Below are 20,758 nucleotides of genomic sequence, written 5' to 3' on the forward strand. Positions count from 1 at the left end.
AGTCAGCAGACAGGCCAGGGAAGTAAACCACAGTCATGGCTGACAATGAAATGAGATTTACTATGAAGGCTTGTGGTTAAAGGAAAATAGACAGCCCTGCTAGGGCTGACTAAAAGTGAGAAAGTAGCGAGGGAGTCATCTGTGGAAGGCTCAGGACCAGTCAGGTACACCAATCCCAGTGGGGCCTTTAGACTGTCAAATCCAGGGCTGAACCAGGACATTTGCACCTCTAGAATGGAGTCACATTTATCACTACCAAGACATCAGCAATTATCTGTCATGGGAACTTGTGGAAGGGTCTCGATTACGTGCCTGTGCAGACATTAGGGCCCATTACTCCATTTGGAGACTCTGGTAGCACTTCTTTTGTGCACAGTGTCCCTGAGAGACGTCCTCTCCCTGGGGATATGGGAGTGTCAGGAGGAAATATAAAAATCAGTGCTCAAAGAATGGCTGGCAGGGGGCCATAGCACCACACCATAGTGCCAATAGGCTACCGCTGTGGATCATAGAGCACATTCTCTGGCTGTCTATTACAATGGCTCATGCCTACTTTATATTTTCCTTAGATTTTCAAGAAAGAACTTAGCATTGTAGGGGAGCTTAGCTGCCTTTTAATATGTCTCTTATGACAACTATGACAATTTAACATTTACTCAGTGTACTTTGAATGTACTCGGCACCCTGTTTTTTTGTTTGTTTGTTTTTTTGTCAATTGGTCTGTGGTCATTGGAGGAAAAGGCACTTGAAACCTAAGAAAATTGACTTAAAATCCAAAATGAAAAATGCATCTCTACAATAGATCTTTCCATATAACCACTTTACCCTTTCTTTGTCCATCTACCATTTGCAAAACAGAGTAAAGTAGGAGAAGAAGCAAGTGATACAGAAATGGGGATTCAGTACAAGGCCCACAGAGAAATGCAAGAGAGTGAGAGATGGAAGACAAAAAGAGCAAGAGGGGAAGAGACGACAGGATGAGAAAGTTAACGGAGGGTGATGGAGGCAGCTGAGTGAATCTCAGCAGTAAATCATCTCAGAGCCGCCCCATCCCTATCTCCGCCTTGCCTTGCCAGGAATCTTTTTCCCCCTGACCTTGTCTGCTGCTGTGTCTGTGAAGAAAAGATGGGGCCAGATTATCTATGATTGGAGATGGCCATTATCTAAACACAATCTTCGAGCCAGGTCCCACTCCTCTAGCCACTGCTGTGAGACTGGAGACCACACTGATGAGAAGAAAGATGATGGGTCATCCAGCGACACCCTCTCCTTTTATTAACTCTGATAAGATGGTTTCAACACTCTCTTGAAATGCCCAGCAACCTCCATCAACATCCATCAACATCGACTTTTTCACAAAGTGCCACTCAGTACATTTGTCTACACATCTTAGCTCTCCATACTTTTCTCATATTGGAAACTTATACAGTGTCAGAATAATTTCCACCCCTGCACTTAATACTCAGCAACCCTATGTGAACCTTTTTAATATCTTGTCCATGCCTTTTGTCTGTCTGGCTGAGGGGAGTCTTTGTGAATGGCTCGTGTTTGTCTTTGCCAACCTGCTGCTCTTCAGAAGGCTGTCCTCAGTTGGCCAGTGGAGAGATTGACAGGACCTTAAGATATTTTGTGCTGCGCTGTTGTGCCCCAGCCCAGCAGGTTGGGAAGAGTGAGGGCTGCTCACTGAGTCAGTCGGGCAGGCTACAAGGGAGGGGGAGTCTGGAGGCACCTCAAACCCACAGACGGAACATGCACCACTTTACATGCAAATGAACCCAAAAGATCCCCCTGTGCCTCTGGAAAGAATTGTGCCAAAAAAAAGATTCCTGTTAGCAGTTAATGTGTGGGATTTCCATCAAAGTCAGTTATTCTGTTTTAATTTTAGGTTTCAAGGCACCAACTGAATGGCCTAGCTTTTAGGATACTGCATACAGTTAATTTCTCTCAGGTTTTCTTGATCGTTCTGTGTTATTTTTTGAACATGCATAATGGCATTTAAAGCTACCCTCCCTACCCCCATCAGTTAAATAGATGTGACAGCTCCAGTGGCATAAGTAATGTGTTCACAAATACAAAGCCTGTATCATGTACCATCATGCCTGATATGCTGACAATTTAGATGTTTGTTCTCCCCTGATTATTCCATTTAGTACCTCACTATACTGGATAATCCACTTGTACACATCAAATAGGGACCAACAGCAGAGAGGTTTAGTGTGTGGTTCCACATTATTTTGCTCTGGAATGGGGTCTAACTATGTCTGGTAACCGGGTAGGAATGAAACGTGTCAGAAATAGAATGAGGCCTTTGAAGTAAACGCATGCATATTCCCTATCTCAACAGACACCGATGCTTGGTTAGAAATGTTTGTTGTGATATTTGTGACATACTGGGTATCCATTTAGCATCGTTTTCCAATGTGGAGAGTACCATTTCAGAATATTATGTTGTTAAATTAAGAAATATGCCCAAAGAGGAGAAATTCAAGCCTCATGTGGGATTGCTATTTTTGGCTGTTCAATTTATTTTTGAGTTTTTCCCATTAAGTGCCAGATATCCATGGATGTTTTTATGGTTTCTGAAAATTGGGCTGTGCTTAGGCTGTTAGATTTGGTCCAAGTTAATCTTAAGATAGGCATATCAAATAGGCAAACCAAAACAAAAAACAACTAAATACATTTAACCCTAATGCTGACATAGAAATATGATCAAATCCCATCAAACAAAAACCTCAGAAAGACATTTTTTCCATACACATCATCAACATTGAAATGTGAAAGGTGAAATGAATCATTTTCAGGTTGTTGACATTCTATATATTAATACTTTATGTATATCCCTTTATGCAAAATCCCCAAACCCCAAATTTTTCTGCTGATTAGAAGTCTGACAAAAATCTTAATGTACAATCAGAATATGATTCACATATTGATATTCACACATTAAATATTTAAATTTCTTGCAATATAATAATACAGGAAATTACATCTAGTCTAACATAACCTTACCTTAAAGATTATTATGTCCTAAAGTTAGTTAAGAGAAATGTATGGGCTTCAGGTGTGTCCATATATCACTGATCCTGCCTGGTGAGGTGCATCAGTGAGTTGATGACTGTCTCACTTCTGGTGTAAAGCATGGGTCATGTACCGGATTTGGGTTATGGTTACTCCACTCCTGAATCTATATCTGTATTCATACTTAATGATAACTTGTGCAATTGCTCTAGAGTTAGCCTCCAGTGTTGTCTTCCACAGTCCCATTAAGGTCCTGTTGAATGTTATCAGTGCATTAGCCTTGTACAGTCCCAAGCTCTAAAGTATCCTTGTATGGGGATTGTGTCGTAGGCTTTCCTGTAGTCAATCCAGGCAGGAGCTCCTCCAGAATTCCTTTCATATGGGTGGCCTTATAGGGGTCCCCAAAAACACTGGGGTGGCACACCAAAAACAGAATTTCCAGTTTTATTATGCTGTTGTCAAATATAGGTTACTTGAAGAATATGGCAAAGAGACAGAAAGAAGATAAATATGTACATAGTTAATTATGTACGTAGTTAATTTCCTTGACTGGAAGTCCCAACCATCGCTGTAATGATTCTCAGCAGAGTTGAGCAGAAGTAGCTTAAGATTCACTTTCCTAGAATGGAGTTAACTTTAACAGCAAACTTAATCAGGAAAGACAAGTAACAATTATATATTGTAAGATTGTGAACTGTTGCCTGTCTCTATGTTGCCCATGAGATGCACCAGTGATCTGTCCAGGGATTGGCACCAGCCCAATTCTGCAACATGATATGGATCAAATACGTGTAAATAATATGGTAAACAAATATTACCAAGTAATTAGGTCAGTAGTCCTTTCACTGGAAATAAGATTTTTGAAATTTCAAATACCACACAGATACCTTCCTTTTTTTCAAAACCAACTATTTGCAGGTACAAAACAAAAATAATCATTCGCCATCACATTTATGCAAAACAGTTTTATCCGTGGACGTGGGGGGCAGCAAACTTTGGTGGGTGGCCAATTGACTCAAGTGCCAACTCAGCCTGGTCAATGCGGAGCTTCCATATTGTACAGAGACAATTAAATGGCCAGTTTGATGGTATCATGCCCTTGTTGGGATCCTTTGGATCAGGATTCTTTGTTATGTGGACTGGCTCTTGTTCTGGCAGGTTGTTGTGGTGTGCTCTTAAGTCTGCTCTTAGATCCACCAGCCACTTGGTGTTAGTGTTGTGTGCCATCTCTTTCGCACAGATTTTCTTTCTGTATTGCTTATACAGTTTCAACAGTACTGGTGGGTGGGTCTACACTTGTTATGTTATTCCCTTATAGCTGAGAATACACCCTGGATGGCTCTTTGGAGAACAGGTCATTTATTCTCTTGGCCTCTTCTTTTCTGGTGAATCTCTTCCATCTAGTGGACTTTGAGCCTTTGTTTGGTAGTTTCTAGAGCCTCCATTGTAGAATCGTGTGGTACCTCTTTTTTCATTAGGGATTTGTCACTCATGGTGGCTTTCTGCACCTCAGTTAACCCTCTAACATTCTTCCAGCCTTTCCTGATTTTGGCATGCAGCCTTTTTTTTCCCTCTATGGTTGCTTTCTCCTACATACATCCTTAATAAGTGTAAGTGCTCCAAGTGCTCCTAGGATTACCGTGGGAGAGGAATATATGAGCTCCATTGGTTTCACTGATACTGGTAGTGGAGATGGTGCATAGGGGAGTATTCACATCTGCAAGTTTTTCCTCTGATGGGACTTTGTTAGTGAGACAGGGGTGTTGTACTCTTAGTTGGGTGGATATTTTGAGGTTGAGTTGATAGCTTTGAATTCTGCAATGATCTTCATCCTCAGCTCAGTAGATGCATCTGTCATTGCAAGGGGCTGGGCATCATCTAGTTCACTTCCACTGCTCTCTTCTACTAAGCTGTCTGTTGTTCCCACTGCACTGTAGCCCCTGGATCTCCACCTCTGATATTAACATTCATTGAATGATAATATTACACTGAGCTTCCAAGTGTTTCTTGGTATTTTAAGTGTCAGTGTTAATTCTCTGCTCATTCGTTGTTCCCACATGTGTTCCTTATAACCTGTCTCACTGGATCAGCTGGCATGCTAGCATTCTATCAAGTCCATGTTGACAGTCCTTGTACATGTTTGCGTTCTTCCAGTAGTCTACTTTTTATCAGTATATCTTGATTCCTTAATGGCCCAAACATCCACGTCAACATGGGCTTCAGTTATGTATCTCTCACTCACATTAAGAGGAAGGCTTAGGTAGCAACATTACTGGATCTATGTCACAGGCAAGGTAATACACACACACACACATACACACACACACACACCCCCACCCTCATTCAGATCTGGCGTTTGGAACTATCTTGGTTTTCATGTGAAGCATGACCCTGATGGTAAGCGCGTCATGGACAAAAGTAAAACAGTATGTCGGATGTGCCACGCAATGCTCAATTGATGGGAACAAATATGACTGCACATTTACACCGACATCATCCTAGTGCAAAGACAAATGGAAGCAGACAAAAACAACAAGCATGCATGCTACAAACTTTACCCGAGTCATTTAGACAGCTGTTAGCACATGATTCTCCTTATGGGGACCTGATATGTTTAATATGCTGCTGAGAGTATAGCCCAGAAGAAGCGTATATATATGTGTGTGTGTGTGTGTGTGTGTGTGTGTGTGTGTGTGTGTGTGTGTGTGTGTGTGTGTGTGTGTGTGTGTGTGTGTGTGTGTGTGTGTTCAACACATTTTATGTAACTTTTGTATCTTCTCCTACAGTAGCAGCTACTGAGGGAGAAGCTACATGAAATGTCAAGCAACCTTCCCCACATCTTGTGGATTACTGACTACCTGACAGACAGGCCCCAGTATGTGAGACTGGCCAGTGTTTTGTCTGATTTAGTGATGTGTAGTACAGCAGCTCCACAAGGGACTGTGCTGTTCCTGTTATACACCTCAGACTTTCAGTGCAACTCTGGGTTATGCCACCTACATAAATAATCTGATTCTTCTGCAATGACTGGACATATAAGTGACATTTGGAGGAATACAAAGCACTACTAGGTGATTTTGTGGAACAGTCTGAAAAAACCAAGGTATTGACATCAGAAACCTGCTTTAAAGCAAACAAAAGCAACATTATTGGAGAAAATTAATTACTAGCCTAAAGTTTTCCTATCTACAGAGATAAATCAGGCACCTGCAGGAGTTAAAAGTCAACTTTAACACATATTAGATTTTATGATATACAGCATGTAGTTTTTTGTTTTGTCATAACTACATATTAAGTACCTGTGTACGGAGAAGTTGTGCTTGTAAGCAAAATAACCAAGTTTTTAGTGTTTGTTTATGCAACCTTGCCAACCTAATTTGACTCTTAACAACAGAGAAATAACATTTTAGAAGTATCTAATACCTTCAACCACATTAAACAGGAGAAAATACTCAATACTTTGCTTGTTTTTTGGGTACTCATTAATCATTTTAATTTAAAATAAGTTATTTAGCAGCTAAAATCTAAAATTTCCAGACCTCCACGTTTTATGGTATTACAAAACACTTTTTTTCTTCTTTTTTTTCTAAATTAATTTTAATTTTGTATATAATTTTTTTTAACTAATTGAATTTGTTCCTCTAAATGCAAAGTATCTTATGTAATTCCTTAATGATATTATGTGGCACAATAGGAATGAGAACTGATCAGAATTTAGCAATTCTGATTCTATCATTGATTTCACCTATTGGTTTGATTACTCATTGATTCTCACTAGGCTTTCACTGGGTCCACATTGAGAGTCACCACCATCGCTAAGTGACCTATGTGAAAAAGTAATTGCCTGCCCCCCCCCCCCCCCCCCCCCCCCCCCCCCTTGTTAAATCATGAATTAACTGCAATTAACCACATTTTAATCATGGCTGAGTTCATTTTCCCCAGCTACTCTTAGGCCCATTTACTGCCAGATCTCTTGAATCAAAAAGGCACTTAAATAAAACCCATCTGACAAATTGAAGTAGGTTAAAAGATCTAAAAAAAAAGACCCCAAAAAACACATCAAGCCACAATCTAAAACAAAAAGCTGAGAAAGAAAGTCATTGACATCTGGGGTCACAAAGCCATTTCTAAGGCTTTGGGGCTCCAGTGAACCACGGTGAGAGCCATTATGAACAAACAGAGAAAACTCAGAACAGTGGTGAACCTTCCCAGGAATTACTCCAAGACTGCACTGACGGCCCATCTAGGAGGTCACAAAAGAATCCATAACAACATCTAAAGAATTGACAAAAAACACAAACATTTGTCACAATTGCCAAAACACATCATGATCTTCATGAGCTCGAAGAGTTTTGGAAAAATCTTCTGATGACTAATGAAACAAAAGCTGAACTTTTTGTAAGGTTTGTGTCTGGTTACAGTATGTCTGGCATAAAACTAACCCAGGGTTTCATAAAAAGAACACCAAACCAACTCAAACATTGTGGCGGTAATAAGATGGTCTGGGGCTTCTTTGCTGCTTCGGGACCTGGATGAACGGCCATAACAAGAAATCCAGAAGAGGGCAAGGCAAAGTATGTAACATCTAAAAAATAGGAAGTTATTAAAATGCAAGTATATCCATAACACTGAAAAACATTTGGAATGTCAGCAAGACTAGTAATTGTAATCTTGGGTGGGGGAAGTTACATTGCCTTATATCACCTGGCAGCATGTTATAGGAAGATCTAGCTGTAGCTCTAAGATGTGTAGCAATTTCGCCTGTATTTTTTTAAAATTCATGCCTATTTACTTACGTTGATTTATCTCTATAAGATTGCAAGTTATACATTTTTCTTTAATAACAGGTCTACTAAGTAACTAGAAAAGTTGTAGAAGGTGAATTTGTATTAGTCCCTTATGTAACTTCAAGGGAAATTCAGTCTTTTAAGGGTATAAAAGTATTATTAGAGAGTTAAAACACCGCTACATAAGAAAATGGTACCTTTAACAACAGTGAATGTATCTAACAAGTCACTATTTAGGATTTTTTTCCCTCCATGTTCTATAAATATTTAATGTTAATAATCTAAAATGCTTATTCTGAAAGCAAATGGCCAATTTTGATTTCAGGCATGCCCCAGTAGCATTTACACAACAGGGAAATACACAGATGATTACAAACCAAGTCTAACTCTATACTAAGCAGCAGTTCCCAACATTTTGTGCACCCAGTCTGCACGCCTACATATGCGAGCGTGTCTGGTGGCAGGCCTCCCAGGCAGCAGCGTACCAGCATCAGGCTTTTCTAATGAGTCCATAAGAAGCACAACTTCTTTGTTGTGCTGCCTGGAACATTACTCTGCATTTGAAATGCACCCAGCGGACTAGCATGCATCTTTTATCGTTGGATGCAGCTGTCCGTGCTTTCTGAACACTTACAACTAGCAAGCTTCCCTGACTATACTGCCAATGGGCAATAAGTGATAGAACTGTGGAAAAAAAAGAAATATTTACCACTACACAGGAGCAAGAGAGTAATTCTTTAAAGAGAATATTCACGTTATTGGCAAACAAAAGCAGAAACTTTTGAAAAGTAGACTTCAGAGCAACTGATTCTTTGCCTGGGGAGACAGGCAAGGGTGAGGGATGACAATAAAGGGTAAAGAGAAATATATACGGAGAGCAACAGAGACAAAGGGGGAAAAGACAAAATCTATATGCATATACTGCAGCCTACAACACAAGTAGCACTTTATTCCTGAGAGAGAAGCATCAGTCCTGACAGCATATGGCATCTGTGCAAAATCTATTAATTTTTAATATACCGGGTGCTGAAATGAAAAGGCTTCCTGAGACAAGCAATTGTCAGATGTCAGTAGTGTTTTGATAACTTTTTTTCATCTCCCTTTTTATTTGCATTCATGAAATGGAGCTGTCCACATGCCACCTTACTGTGGACATGGCTGGAGACTGACATGGAGCCATTTTCCACACAATTGCTCCCACTTCCAGTCAAGTGTTGGGGTGAAAAAGGAAAACAGAAATGTATGGAATGACAGTGTGTGTTAGAGGACACAAGTAAGCACTCATAGTGGACTCATTTAAACATCAATTTACCTCTGATCACATGACAACAAGTATACACATACGCCAAAAGGGCAAGAATACTAACAAGCATGTGGAAAAGTGCTAAATATGTATCTGTGAATCTAGTTTTCCATTTAAGACGTGTTTTAATATTATTTAAATGTGATTTAAATTATGTAAATACATGTCTTAATAACAATGCATGGACTTGTACAAGATATTAAAGTAGTTGTTTAAAGAACAGATTACAAAGGTCTCTTCATAGAAGAGCAGAGAAGTGTTGTAGAGCACAAATGTTCTCCAGCTGTGTGGCTCATCTCCGTTAGAAGGATAAGATGAGCCACTCTCAATGAGAGATAATACAAAGAGGTCAGTCAGTGTAATGATTTTTTCCCCCCACTTTTGTCATCTCAGTCAATTCCATAGGAAAGTCCTTGACCCTCTTAATGCAAATACATGACTACTACACAGGAGTATTTTTTTTTCCTCCGCTTGCCCCTTTTAACAGATAACTCATTGGACTCATTTAGAGTCATGGAATCATCTCCTTGTGCAGAGGGTGCATTACGAGATATTTATTCATATTCATAAAATGCCAATTTAAGGCTTGCGAGTGGCCATAGGAGATGAGTGGGAACTTGCAAAATCCAATAAGAGCTGCTTTGGAGACAGGTGCAAAGTGGACTAATTAATAGCAATCTATACACTGGCCAGGGCATGCAGTGGGCCGACTGAGACACACTTAGGTCAGGCAATGAAAAGATAGCAGCTCCAAATTCATTTTCTCACTGTGGCTCTCCCAAAGGAAGGCTCAGAAGTACACTCACACTTCCTTTAATGCCTTCACTGGGGTGTAATTTATTTTTGCGTTTGCCAGCACATTTGGAAAGTTCATTACCTCGCTCATGGCTTGTTAATTAGCCTTGTAAAGCCGCCATTAGATCTCCTCGGGCCAGGGCCGAGATGAGACTTTTGTCCCAAAACATTAACACACTGCAGGAGGCCTGTAAAACTGCACTCTGCCCATTTAAGTTGTAACAGTGACACCTCAGTAAAAACCTGAAAGACGGAGGGGACACACATGGCAAAGTCTCTTGGACGTGTACCACTTTCACCTTTGGTGCCATTGACAGGGGTTGACCCCATTTCACTCTCTACCACCTGTTCAGCAATGACTGACTGATTCCCAGAACCATAGACGTCTTTACGCCTTTTGGTCATTGCTAAATTTCAGTTGATGTAAGTCGTTGTGGTGATCTCCTCAGGGTTGTCTCTCATTTCCGACCCTAGAGGTCCAACAGGGGAGACACATTAATGAACAGTAAAAAAAATCAGACTCAGCTGGTGGGTTTAAGAAATCCTACTGTGCAAGGCGTGACTATAGGAACATGAACTGGCACCATTGCTACAACACCAGCAGTGGAGACCAGCTACCGTAGCCTTATTGATTATGCAGGTGCTCATTTGTGTGGCCAAGCGGCTAGCAGGCATGTGTCTCATTTGAACTTTACAGGAATGGAACAGGATCCGATTTCCCCGCTGCAAAAAGGAAGCCCTGGTGCTTTATTTTTAGAACAGCTGCGTCTAATGGGGCCTGGCAGGTACAGGAGGCGTCACATCTGTTGAGGCCCAGGTGATGCTCTCACCCTCCACTCCTCCTCGCTCCTCACCCGCCCCCTACCAGTCAAATGACTCACGTTGAAGATCAACAGTGTCATTTCCAATAAACTCGTTTTCCTCTTCCTGCCACTTTCCATCAGTTCTGGCGATAGGTTCTTGCTAGTAGCCATTTCATTCCACAACACGGTGGAATAGGAGATGCATAATGTAAAAGATGTAAAGAAGATGAATGCTCTGTCTAATGCCAGGGCACCAGGAAGATTAATTAGAAAAATCCAGCTTTCTGACTGGCTAAAGTTTAGTGGTATAGAGCCTATACATGTGAATGTGAGTGCCTCCTTCTGGATATCAGCTAGGGCACAGTGAGACTGCTAGGTGAAGTTGCCCTTCAAATGTAATAAGGAGAATCCAATAAATTTGCTGAGGAAATGTTTGATGATAAAGATGTTAAATCGTGCTTGATTTAAGGTTTTGACTGTACAGTCAGGATTGTTTCACATTATTATTATTATTATCATTCACACAGGACTTTTTTCTGACTTTGTACAAACAGTTTGATAGATCTGATGCCCTGATCTTTCCAGGATTCATGTCTAGTGCTGATATGATAGCTTCATTTTTTCTGCAGTTGGCATAGGTCTTTTTGAATTTCCTAATTTTCCATTCATCCATCCATTTTCTCAACCATTTATCCAGTTCAGGATCGTGGGGGGCTGGAGTCTATCCCAGCTGACGCTGGGCAGTAATATGAAGGAGACTATTTAATTGCACCACAACAGCATCAACAGAAATATTTTTCAGTACTTTCTGCTGTGTTTAGTACTGTGTTCATTCATTTTAAGGAGACCAATTCTGTCTATATATTGTGCTATATTAATTTATCTTGTACTAGTTCTTATTTGTGGGAAATTAAATGAAATTAAAAAATGGCAAATATAGGAACCTGTGATTCAAATTATTCACAATAAAATCCTACTAAATCACACCTGCCATTGTTTTAATGGGCACTATCACTGAATGTGATCTTATTTATTCATTTAATTCTTTTTAATTCTTAATGTCTCATAGCTTTAGCTTAATGTAGCTTCCCAAACTTAAGAATCGTTCATGGTGATAAAATATCATGAGCTGAATTGTCATTTTTTTTCTTTTAAGTATAGTACAAATAAACAGGAACTGGTAGAGAAAACAATGAATAGTGCACAATGAAAAACACTCTTTTTTTTAATACACTGGATTTCAAGAAAGACCTTTAAAATATAAAAAAAATTTCATATTATTCATTGGCGACCCTTGACATAGTTTACTCATGTGTAATATAATTCTTATGGCTTTGGTGATGAGAAAATGTAATAACATGTTCTTGCTCCGTGTTCCCTTTCAAGTTTGCAACCAGGCGATCTGACAGTTTCTCTAGCTGAGCAAAACATTCCTGCTCTCTTTCTACCTCTACCTGAAACCCACACCGCTCCAAGCGTCATCTGTATCAAGCATCACTGTGGCAGACTTGAATAGCTCACTGGAAACAAGAATATATCTCCCTCATACCAGGGTGGGGTAGCACACCACAGAACAATAAGATCAACAACAATAACAACAGCAGCAGCAGCCACAACAACACAGCAGACTGCTGATAAAAGGGGGGTTTGAGTTTCACAAGTTCCTTTCAGCTCTGCAGAACGGTGCCATCAGCTGTACCATATCTCTCTTCTCTCCTCTATTCCACCCTCCCTCGACCCTCTTCCTTCCCTTTTCTCTCTTCCTATCTAGAAGACAGGAAGCTGTTTGTTGGGATGCTCGGCAAGCAGCAAAGTGAGGATGATGTCCGGCGGCTGTTCGAGACCTTCGGCCAGATTGAGGAGTGCACCGTCCTCCGAGGGCCTGATGGGGCCAGTAAGGGTCAGAGCCCACACACCTCCAACTCTTTTTTACCCCCTTCTTCCGTTTTTCTTAGTCCTTCTGTCTTTGTGTTCTATTTCACTTTCTACTCTTTACATTTTTAGCACCATGCTTCACCCATGGTGCACTCATTGACATTGTCTATAATCCTCCCTTTTTGGTTTTTTTCCCCACTCTCTTATATGTCGCGCAAGTGTACCTTTCATGCATCATTGTCACTGTGCCTCAACACATCCTTCCTCCCACGTTCTTTTTCTCACTACTTTTTGTATTTTGTTTTCTTTTGTCCTCATGTCACCTTTCGCTTCTTTTTTCTTTCCTCCCCGAACTTCTTCTCATGTTGTCTCTTCATCACGGCAGCTTCCCTCCACCCTGTGCTTGTACTCAACAAATACATCACACAACACCTCGTCTTTCTGCTCACCCCTCTCCTCCTCCCGTTCGTCCTGTTATCTGAAAAGCAGAGGGGTGTAATCATGTTTGTTTCCCACATTCCCATCATCCCTCCCCAGAGACACCATTGGACAATAATGCCCTACTGTAAATAAAGCAGCCAGGCTCTGGGTTTTGCTGCCGTCACTCACTGTGCGGCAGATTTGCCTGTATTCGGGAACAGCTTATGCATTTTTGTCCGTGGCTTATATGATATTTGGTTAACAGAGCATGTTCAAATTAAAGATGGCTGTAAAATATGTGATGAAGGTGTGATTGTTCACAGAGTGCAAAAGGCTCCTAATCAAATTTTGATGGGTCTCTCTCGCTCTCACAGCCAAATTTGGAGCAATAAAGCCCACGATATTGCGCTGAACCTCTACCATCTTTTCTTTTTGTTGACTGTGATTTATTCTTCTACATGAAGCTTCTGAATGTGTGTGAGAGATGTGTGGGAAGGCAAAAGAGAGAGGATGATAATCTTGCAACGCCTTCTGAGTATATCAAAGAGAAAGCCTGGCTATACTGAACCACACACCTATCTGTGTCTACATCTGTTCCCCTCACTGTTAATCCCGGGTCTATTGCTCTGCATTGCCCCAGCAGCCCAGTACCTTTCCTTCTCCCTGCCTTGTTTCCTCTTTTGCTGTCTCTTTCTTCTTATCTGACTCCCTCTCTTTCTGTCTGCTCAGATGCCTCAAGCTGATTGACAGCACATAAAATGAAATAAGGCCGGTGCTGCTGTGTCAGACAGGAGCTAGTTTTCTCCCTCATTCGTGCTTTCACTTCTTTTCACCCTCCTGCACCCCACACCTCAACTCTTTCTTTGTCTCTCTTCACATGCCATACTTTCCCGCTTTGTTATTTGTCTCTATTATCACAGACTTGATCATTCATTTCTCTTCAAGTTTCACTGCTATGAAATGGAAACTGTAAAGTAATGTTAACTATGAATGCCACCACCAGACAAAGGTCTCATATATAGGTATCTGGGCCTATCAGTCACCGTGCAACAGTCCTATGCAATCATTACGGGATGTTACGGCAAATTATTTTGCCAGGCACCTCGCTCGGGATGAGGTTCCCGTAATTTGAATGAGACAGACCTTGAAATTGACAGTGCTATCTGTTCCATGGTAGAGGCTTTGTCCCCTGTTGATGTAAATTTATGCTACTCAGAGGCTTTTCAGCACCCCTCTTCACCCAATAAAAAGGCCGAGAAGTTTAACATCCATCTCTCTATGGCGCTGCTCCTCAAAGTACTTTCAAAGTGCAACACTTGCTGCCAGAGTTGAATAGAGCCCCGAATTGTCAGGAATAATAGAGAGATGGCTTTTAGGTCTATAATTAAGTTGTGTTATAAATGTCACCCATCCAGAGGGATGGAATTCATGCATACATATTATTACCCCGGGAATTCAAAAGGCAGTGCAGATCCTCTCGCTTGAAAGCAATACAATCTCTCTTTTTCCCTTTTCTCCAACTCATTCTGAGCCATCAAATTCAAAAACCCAACAGTGCACTATAATTTCTGAGGCTGTAGCACTTCCCAGTTCTTTCGAGTTGTTGTGCTCCGTGTCCCTTTACTTTTTTTTAGGTCAGCAAAAGCAAAGCTACAGACTATTTTTTGATGGGAAATTTTGACAACATTGTATGTTCAGCATGACTTTGGTGATGGTGTATGCAAGCCCCGCAGTTAAGAGTCTGGTCTGTCTGGGCTACGTTGCCGGGATCACTGTGACCCTGGCACAATATATGCTGGCCTTGTTAGGGAACAAGCAGCGAGTTATCTTGCCTTAGAAAACTAGAAGGCTTCTTCGAGAAAAAACGGATCCCTTTTTATTTAAGCTACAAAGGTTAAATGTGTTTATTCTTCCAAAAGACAGAGCTACAGTCAAATGGTACACAGTAAGTTGATGTATTTCAGCTGGACAAATGAAGACCTTTCCTGCCACTTCCCGGAGGGGGGTTCAAGTGAAATAAAAGGGTGCTAGAATGCTATGACAGAATCAAGGGCTTGTTTGACTTATCACTTTGCCTCTGTAGATCTATACAGCTTTGAGGACACTGACAGTACAGAACACATGGCCTTTACTACTCACCACATTTTCACACATAACAGTTTCACGTGCTAACAATTTATTGTATGGCTTGAAAGTGTGTGCAAAGCCTGAGGTAAACGTGGAAATTGTCCTGCCACAGTTCTATCTATTTGATTTTGTCAGTAAATTATTCATTTGTTTGTTGGGAAAGCAAAGCTGACTCCTGAGAGGTAGAAGTGAATGGATTGCTGCCAGACACAAAAAAGCTCCTGAGCCTACCTATTAGTGTTTGTAGTTTAAAAGAATCATCACTCCTTTGGTCATGTAGAATGAATATATGAATGTGTGTAACTATTTTAAAACCGATATCTGCAGTTCACAAGAAACCAGGGATTGAACCCAGGAAAAGCCTGACTGGTTCTTTGACACTGCTGCTACTCAATTAATAAAAAATGGGGAGAATTAATCCATGAGTTTGTTAATTAGGTATCTCTTGACTTAACACATGAGCTACCTGAAGGCAAGGATAAGAATAGGACATAACAGAATACCCTGTGCAGTCTATGACAACCATAAAGCTTAGAGAAATAGCTCTTGTTTCATTTAATGGCTTTCTGCAAAATTACCACATTTCAGTTCCACTGCATTTCAGCTCACCAGCTTTCCCTTTATGATATTAATATAATGCGTGTCCTTACTGAGACCATACTAACAGATACGCTTTAGTCGTGCAGCGTTCCAAAACTCACGTTGTAATACTATGCAATATTATCTACTTCAATTATTTTTAATATTATTTGACTTTTTAATGCAATGTGGCTCCAGAGTAATGCTACCAAAGCCTGCTTCCTTGTCTTCTGGCCAGCTTTTTTGTTGACTTTTCTTTTGTGTATTAACTACAAAACAGATTTAAGATGATTTGAATGTCCCTTGAGCAAAGCACCCCCTCATCTGAAATTATATTCGAGGAAAGATTCGGTTAGATAGGCAGATTATAATGCTATGCCTTTGTCATCATAATCTCTTTTATGAGTGACTGCACACAAATCACAATGTATAAATATTAAACAGATTAATAATCACAAACAAGTCATGATAGTAAATGCCTTGGCTCCATGCTCTAAAGTGGTGGGGGTCAAATTAGAAATGGGCAAGAGACAGGGTGTTCCAAGCAGCTAATGCCTTTAGTACAATTAGCTTGATTTATTCAGTTATGCACTCAACACACAAGTGGCAGAATATATTTACAAACCAGATAACATGAAAACAATGGTATTCAAGGCCATCCTGCTGATCTCCCCGCCTCTCCTCTCTTTCTCTCTTTCTATCTGTGCAGGCTGTGCCTTTGTCAAGTTCTCCAGCCATGCAGAAGCACAGGCCGCCATCAACAGCTTGCATGGTGGTCAGACTATGCCTGTGAGTAACAAGCTCATAACAAGTACTGTCATAATTGCTGCCATGAGTTGTCATGTTCATTTACTACAGTTGCATGCAATTGTGTTTTACACTTGATGTGAGAAGTTTTCTGTGAAAGTTTTCCAAAGGTTGTTCATATTTACTCTTTTCTGTTTTGCCTATGGTCTGAGTTCTATAAAATCACTGAGGCAGACTAGTCTAAAACAACAACACTGGTAAACTTGTTGACACTTTCTACCCTGCCAAGAGGCAGCCACTGACTAAGTGTTTTTTTCTTTTCCACATGACTACTCCCACTGCATAATGTGCACCTCTTTTGAAACTCAATTCCGAGCATATTTCCATTTTCTTTTTTTATATAGTAGTAAACTCTATCATGCATTCAAAAAACACGGACCATTATTAAGGTGCTAGTGAACATTTTGTAGTCAAAGGGGAAAAAACTACACAAGTTAACCCTCTCAGGCTCAAATTAAGTTTTTGTTGCTAATGCACAAAAGAATACCTGCAGTGGTACTTCTGAGTAAAAAAAACCTCATAAAATATGTATGTGGGGTAATCAGGTTGTTAGCTTTTAACTGTTGCAAATCTGCAATGCCTGCCTTGAGAGGGTTAAACTGCCCGCAAAAATGTAACGCATGCACCGATTACGGAATCATTTGTAATATGAACAGGACAGATTAAAGTCCGTTTCTTTAAACGGTGTTGGAGAAATGTCTTGAAAACATCTCATCAAACTCAAATTATTAACAGTGATAGCTTGGTCCCTGTCATGGGACTACTTTTTGTTCAAATTCAAATTCAAATTTTATTTGTCACGTACACAGTCATACACAGTACGATATGTAGTGAAATGCTTGGACAACTGCTCGTGACCTAAAGAAAACAAAAAAGGAAAAGGCTATGAATAAGATAGGAAATAAATATGAAAAATTAAAAAGGGTAAATTTAACTAGGAAGGAATAGAATATAAATTAAGGTTAAAAATGAAATAACTGTACAACACAAATTAGAATGAAGGGTAAATTTAACTGGGAAGAATAAGATAAAGATAAATATATAAATTAAAGTTGAAAATAAAATAACTGTACAACAAAATACACAATACACAATATAGAACTATATAAGAATGTATGAAGAAATCTAAATATAAATAAATATATACACAATAACAGCAGCTGTACAAGTATTAACCGGAAATGAAGAATATAGTGACCAGTGTTGTGCAAAACCAAAGTCCAGAAAGTCCAGTGTGTGTGTAAGAACCATATGTGTGGGTCAGTTCTGTGTGGTGGTGTGATTGAGAGACCGTATCGCCTGCGGGAAGAAGCTCCTCCTCAGTCTCTCTGTGTTGGTCTTCAGGGAGCGGAATCGCTTTCCTGACCTCAACAGAGAGAACAGTCTGTTGTTGGGATGGCTGAGGTCCTTCACGATCTTCCTGGCCTTGGTCCGGCACCGCCTGCTGTAGATTGAGTGCAGGTCAGGGAGCTCGGAGCGGATGGTGCGCTCAGCTGACCGCACAACCCTCTGTAGAGCTCGTCTGTCCTGTTAAAGAATATTAAATATTTCAAACACTTGAAAACACTTATCATGGAAAGCCTCATTACAGAGACTAGAAGGGAGGTTAACAAGTAAGTCAATAATATTGAAAAGCACCCTAGAGTTAGGATGGATCTTCAAAATGAGGTCAGATTAATAAGCTGCTTTTGCTTCCTTAACTGCTTCCTGACATTTCAGCATTAAGTCCTTTATAATATTGTGAGACACTTACAGTTTATCACCCCTCCATTAACTTTTGGCTTTACATTTCCTCATCAAACCCCGGGTATTATCTATCAAAGTACAGGGTTGCGGACACGTTACATTGTCAATAATAATACACCTTCCAAGCTTATTTATAGATCAAATTGCCTAAAGATGTAAAAAGCAGAAATATATTTGGTTACTTTTGAAAAATAATACTTAAATTTGGTCCCTCCTCTCTCAACCAGCATGAGACAAAGAGGAGCAGCAGTGGCTGTGAGATCTAGAGAGTAACGGAAGCAGCATTACATTTTAAGGTACAATTATGTAGCCATGCTTATCTGCAGAAGCTAAAATAAATAAAACATATTGTTAATAAATATATAAAGTTATTATTATTATTATTATTATTATTATTATTATTGTTATTATTATTATTATTATTATTATTATTATTTAGAAAACCTGTTCCTTAAAGGACACAACACATATGTTAAAGAGGAAATGACATTCCACTAGTTTATATTGCCTGCAAAAATAGACTGCTACTTCCATAAAGGCAGGAAATTTTACTATTTGTCATTCCAAGAAACCAGGAGCCATTCTGCTTTTCTGTACTGTGTCTTTTCAGTGTCTTTTCATGTTGAGCCTTGTGTTCCTTTAGTTCTTAGTATTAATAGTTTCAGTCAGATTCCTAAACCACCTTAAATGGCACCGTTCGATTTGGATGAGCCCTCTGAAATGGCCAAGCCCTTCACCCAATCTCTCTAAATCACCACCTTATAATTCTGGAGGGGTTTAGGTTTCCAGATGATCCCAGTAGTGATTGAGACGGAGCCCTGGCAGTCCAATCCTCAGCTGACAATTGCTGGCTATTAATTAGTACTTTGATTTTACATATGATCAATTTATCTTTATTAACAGGCTATGCATCACAGTTGCTGTAATTGAATTAATTTTTTTTTTAAACTTACTTGATCCTGCTGAATTAGCTAATTATGGGCTGATTTCCAGTCTTTCTTTCATTTTGAAAGCTCTCAAAAGATTTGTTTTAAATTAACTAAGTGATCATTTGCAGGGTAACAGTTTATCTGAAGAGCTTCAGTAAGGATTTAGAGTTTGTCTCAGTGCTTGTCCTGCTAGATCTCAGTGCAGTATTCAGTACTGGTGTTCGCATTATTTTTCTACATTGACTACAATACACTGTTGGCATTAAAAGCAATGTGCTACGAGGAGTTTTTTTCTCACACATAAAATGACATGGAGTTCAACAGGGTTTTGTGCTGGGACTGAAGCATTTTTATGTTATATATGCTTCTCTAGGGTAATAGTACTAGAAAACTTTGCATACATTTCCGTAGCTATACAGACGATATCCATTTATATTGATATATAAAGTCACATGACGCAAATCACCAAATAAACCAAGAAACTAAGTTTCACTGCAAGTCATCTTAGAGTAACTTTTGATCATCATGTATCCTTTAACATGCACATTAAACAAATATGTGGCACTGCTTTCTTTCATCTAGACATTATCATTAGAATTCTAAACACTATGTGTCAGAGTGATTCCAAAAAACTAACCCATGCATTTGTTAATTATACATCAAACTTTTGTAGTTCCTTATCCCTGAAAAGGCTTGAGTTGATCCAAAATATTGAAGCTAGAGTACTAACAGGGAGCAGAAAGAGGCATCATATTTCTCTCATATTCACTGTCTCCCTGTTAAATCCAGAAGTTAATCCTCACATTCAAAGTCTTGTATAATCAGGCCCCATCATATCTTAAGGACTTCACAGCATCATATTATACTAATAGAGCATTTTGCTCTCAGGTGCAGTCTTGTGGTTCTTAGAACTTTTTTTAAAAGGGATTCCTTTTTCCTTTTAAAAGGGAGTTTTTCCTTCCCACTGTTGCCCAGTGCTTGTAGAGGAACACTTCATTGCTGGGATTTTCTGTCTAATATTGTAGGGTCTTTACCTTGAACGTATGAAATGCCTTGAAGCAACTGTTGTTGTGAGGTACTGCTGTAAAAACAAAACTGAATTACATTGGCTTAACATGACATGTAATAAGAGACAGCATTATAACTGGTCTCTATGCTTTTATAGAGTCCCGCAATCACACTTTATGCACTGCTGGCTAACTACAGTTTCAGACTAAACTGCCTAAACGTCTTGTGGGTCATAAATGAGGATAGAGAGAGATTATTTTTTGTGTAGGTTTATAAAAGCTCATTTATATCAAATCATCAAAAAAAACTTGATGTTGAAAATTATACAGAAATAGGAAAACTACATAAGTATAACACTCAATACACCCATTGACTCATTACAAAGAACAACAGTTGCTGACATCAAATGCAAGACCTTGCATCCTTCGGATAGAAAGTAATCTGAAATATAGATTACCACGTATGTGACTATGCGAGGAATTGTAAATACTGGGTAAAATGTGGGAGACTGGTTTGATGAATGTCTGAAATAGCATTAGTTGGTGTTTATTTCTTTAGCTG

General features: G+C 39.7%; 1 protein-coding gene across 13 annotated transcripts in view; it reads left to right on the forward strand.

Annotated features, from left to right (window-relative positions):
- The window catches only part of celf6 (CUGBP Elav-like family member 6), a 159,150-nt gene that overhangs the window by 108,100 nt on the left and 30,292 nt on the right, over nt 1-20,758 (forward strand). For 9 of the 13 annotated variants that reach the window (XM_080884713.1, XM_080884725.1, XM_080884719.1 and 6 more), the window contains 2 exons: nt 12,478-12,606; nt 16,417-16,496. In XM_080884713.1, the coding sequence (XP_080740839.1) occupies nt 12,478-12,606; nt 16,417-16,496 (209 nt within the window). The remainder of the gene's footprint in view (nt 1-12,477; nt 12,607-16,416; nt 16,497-20,758) is intronic. The other 4 variants (XM_080884720.1, XM_080884723.1, XM_080884724.1 and 1 more) reach the window with 2 other exon arrangements.

This window comes from Rhamphochromis sp. 'chilingali' (assembly GCF_963969265.1).
Source record: "Rhamphochromis sp. 'chilingali' genome assembly, chromosome: 6".
NCBI lineage: Eukaryota > Metazoa > Chordata > Actinopteri > Cichliformes > Cichlidae > Rhamphochromis > Rhamphochromis sp. 'chilingali'.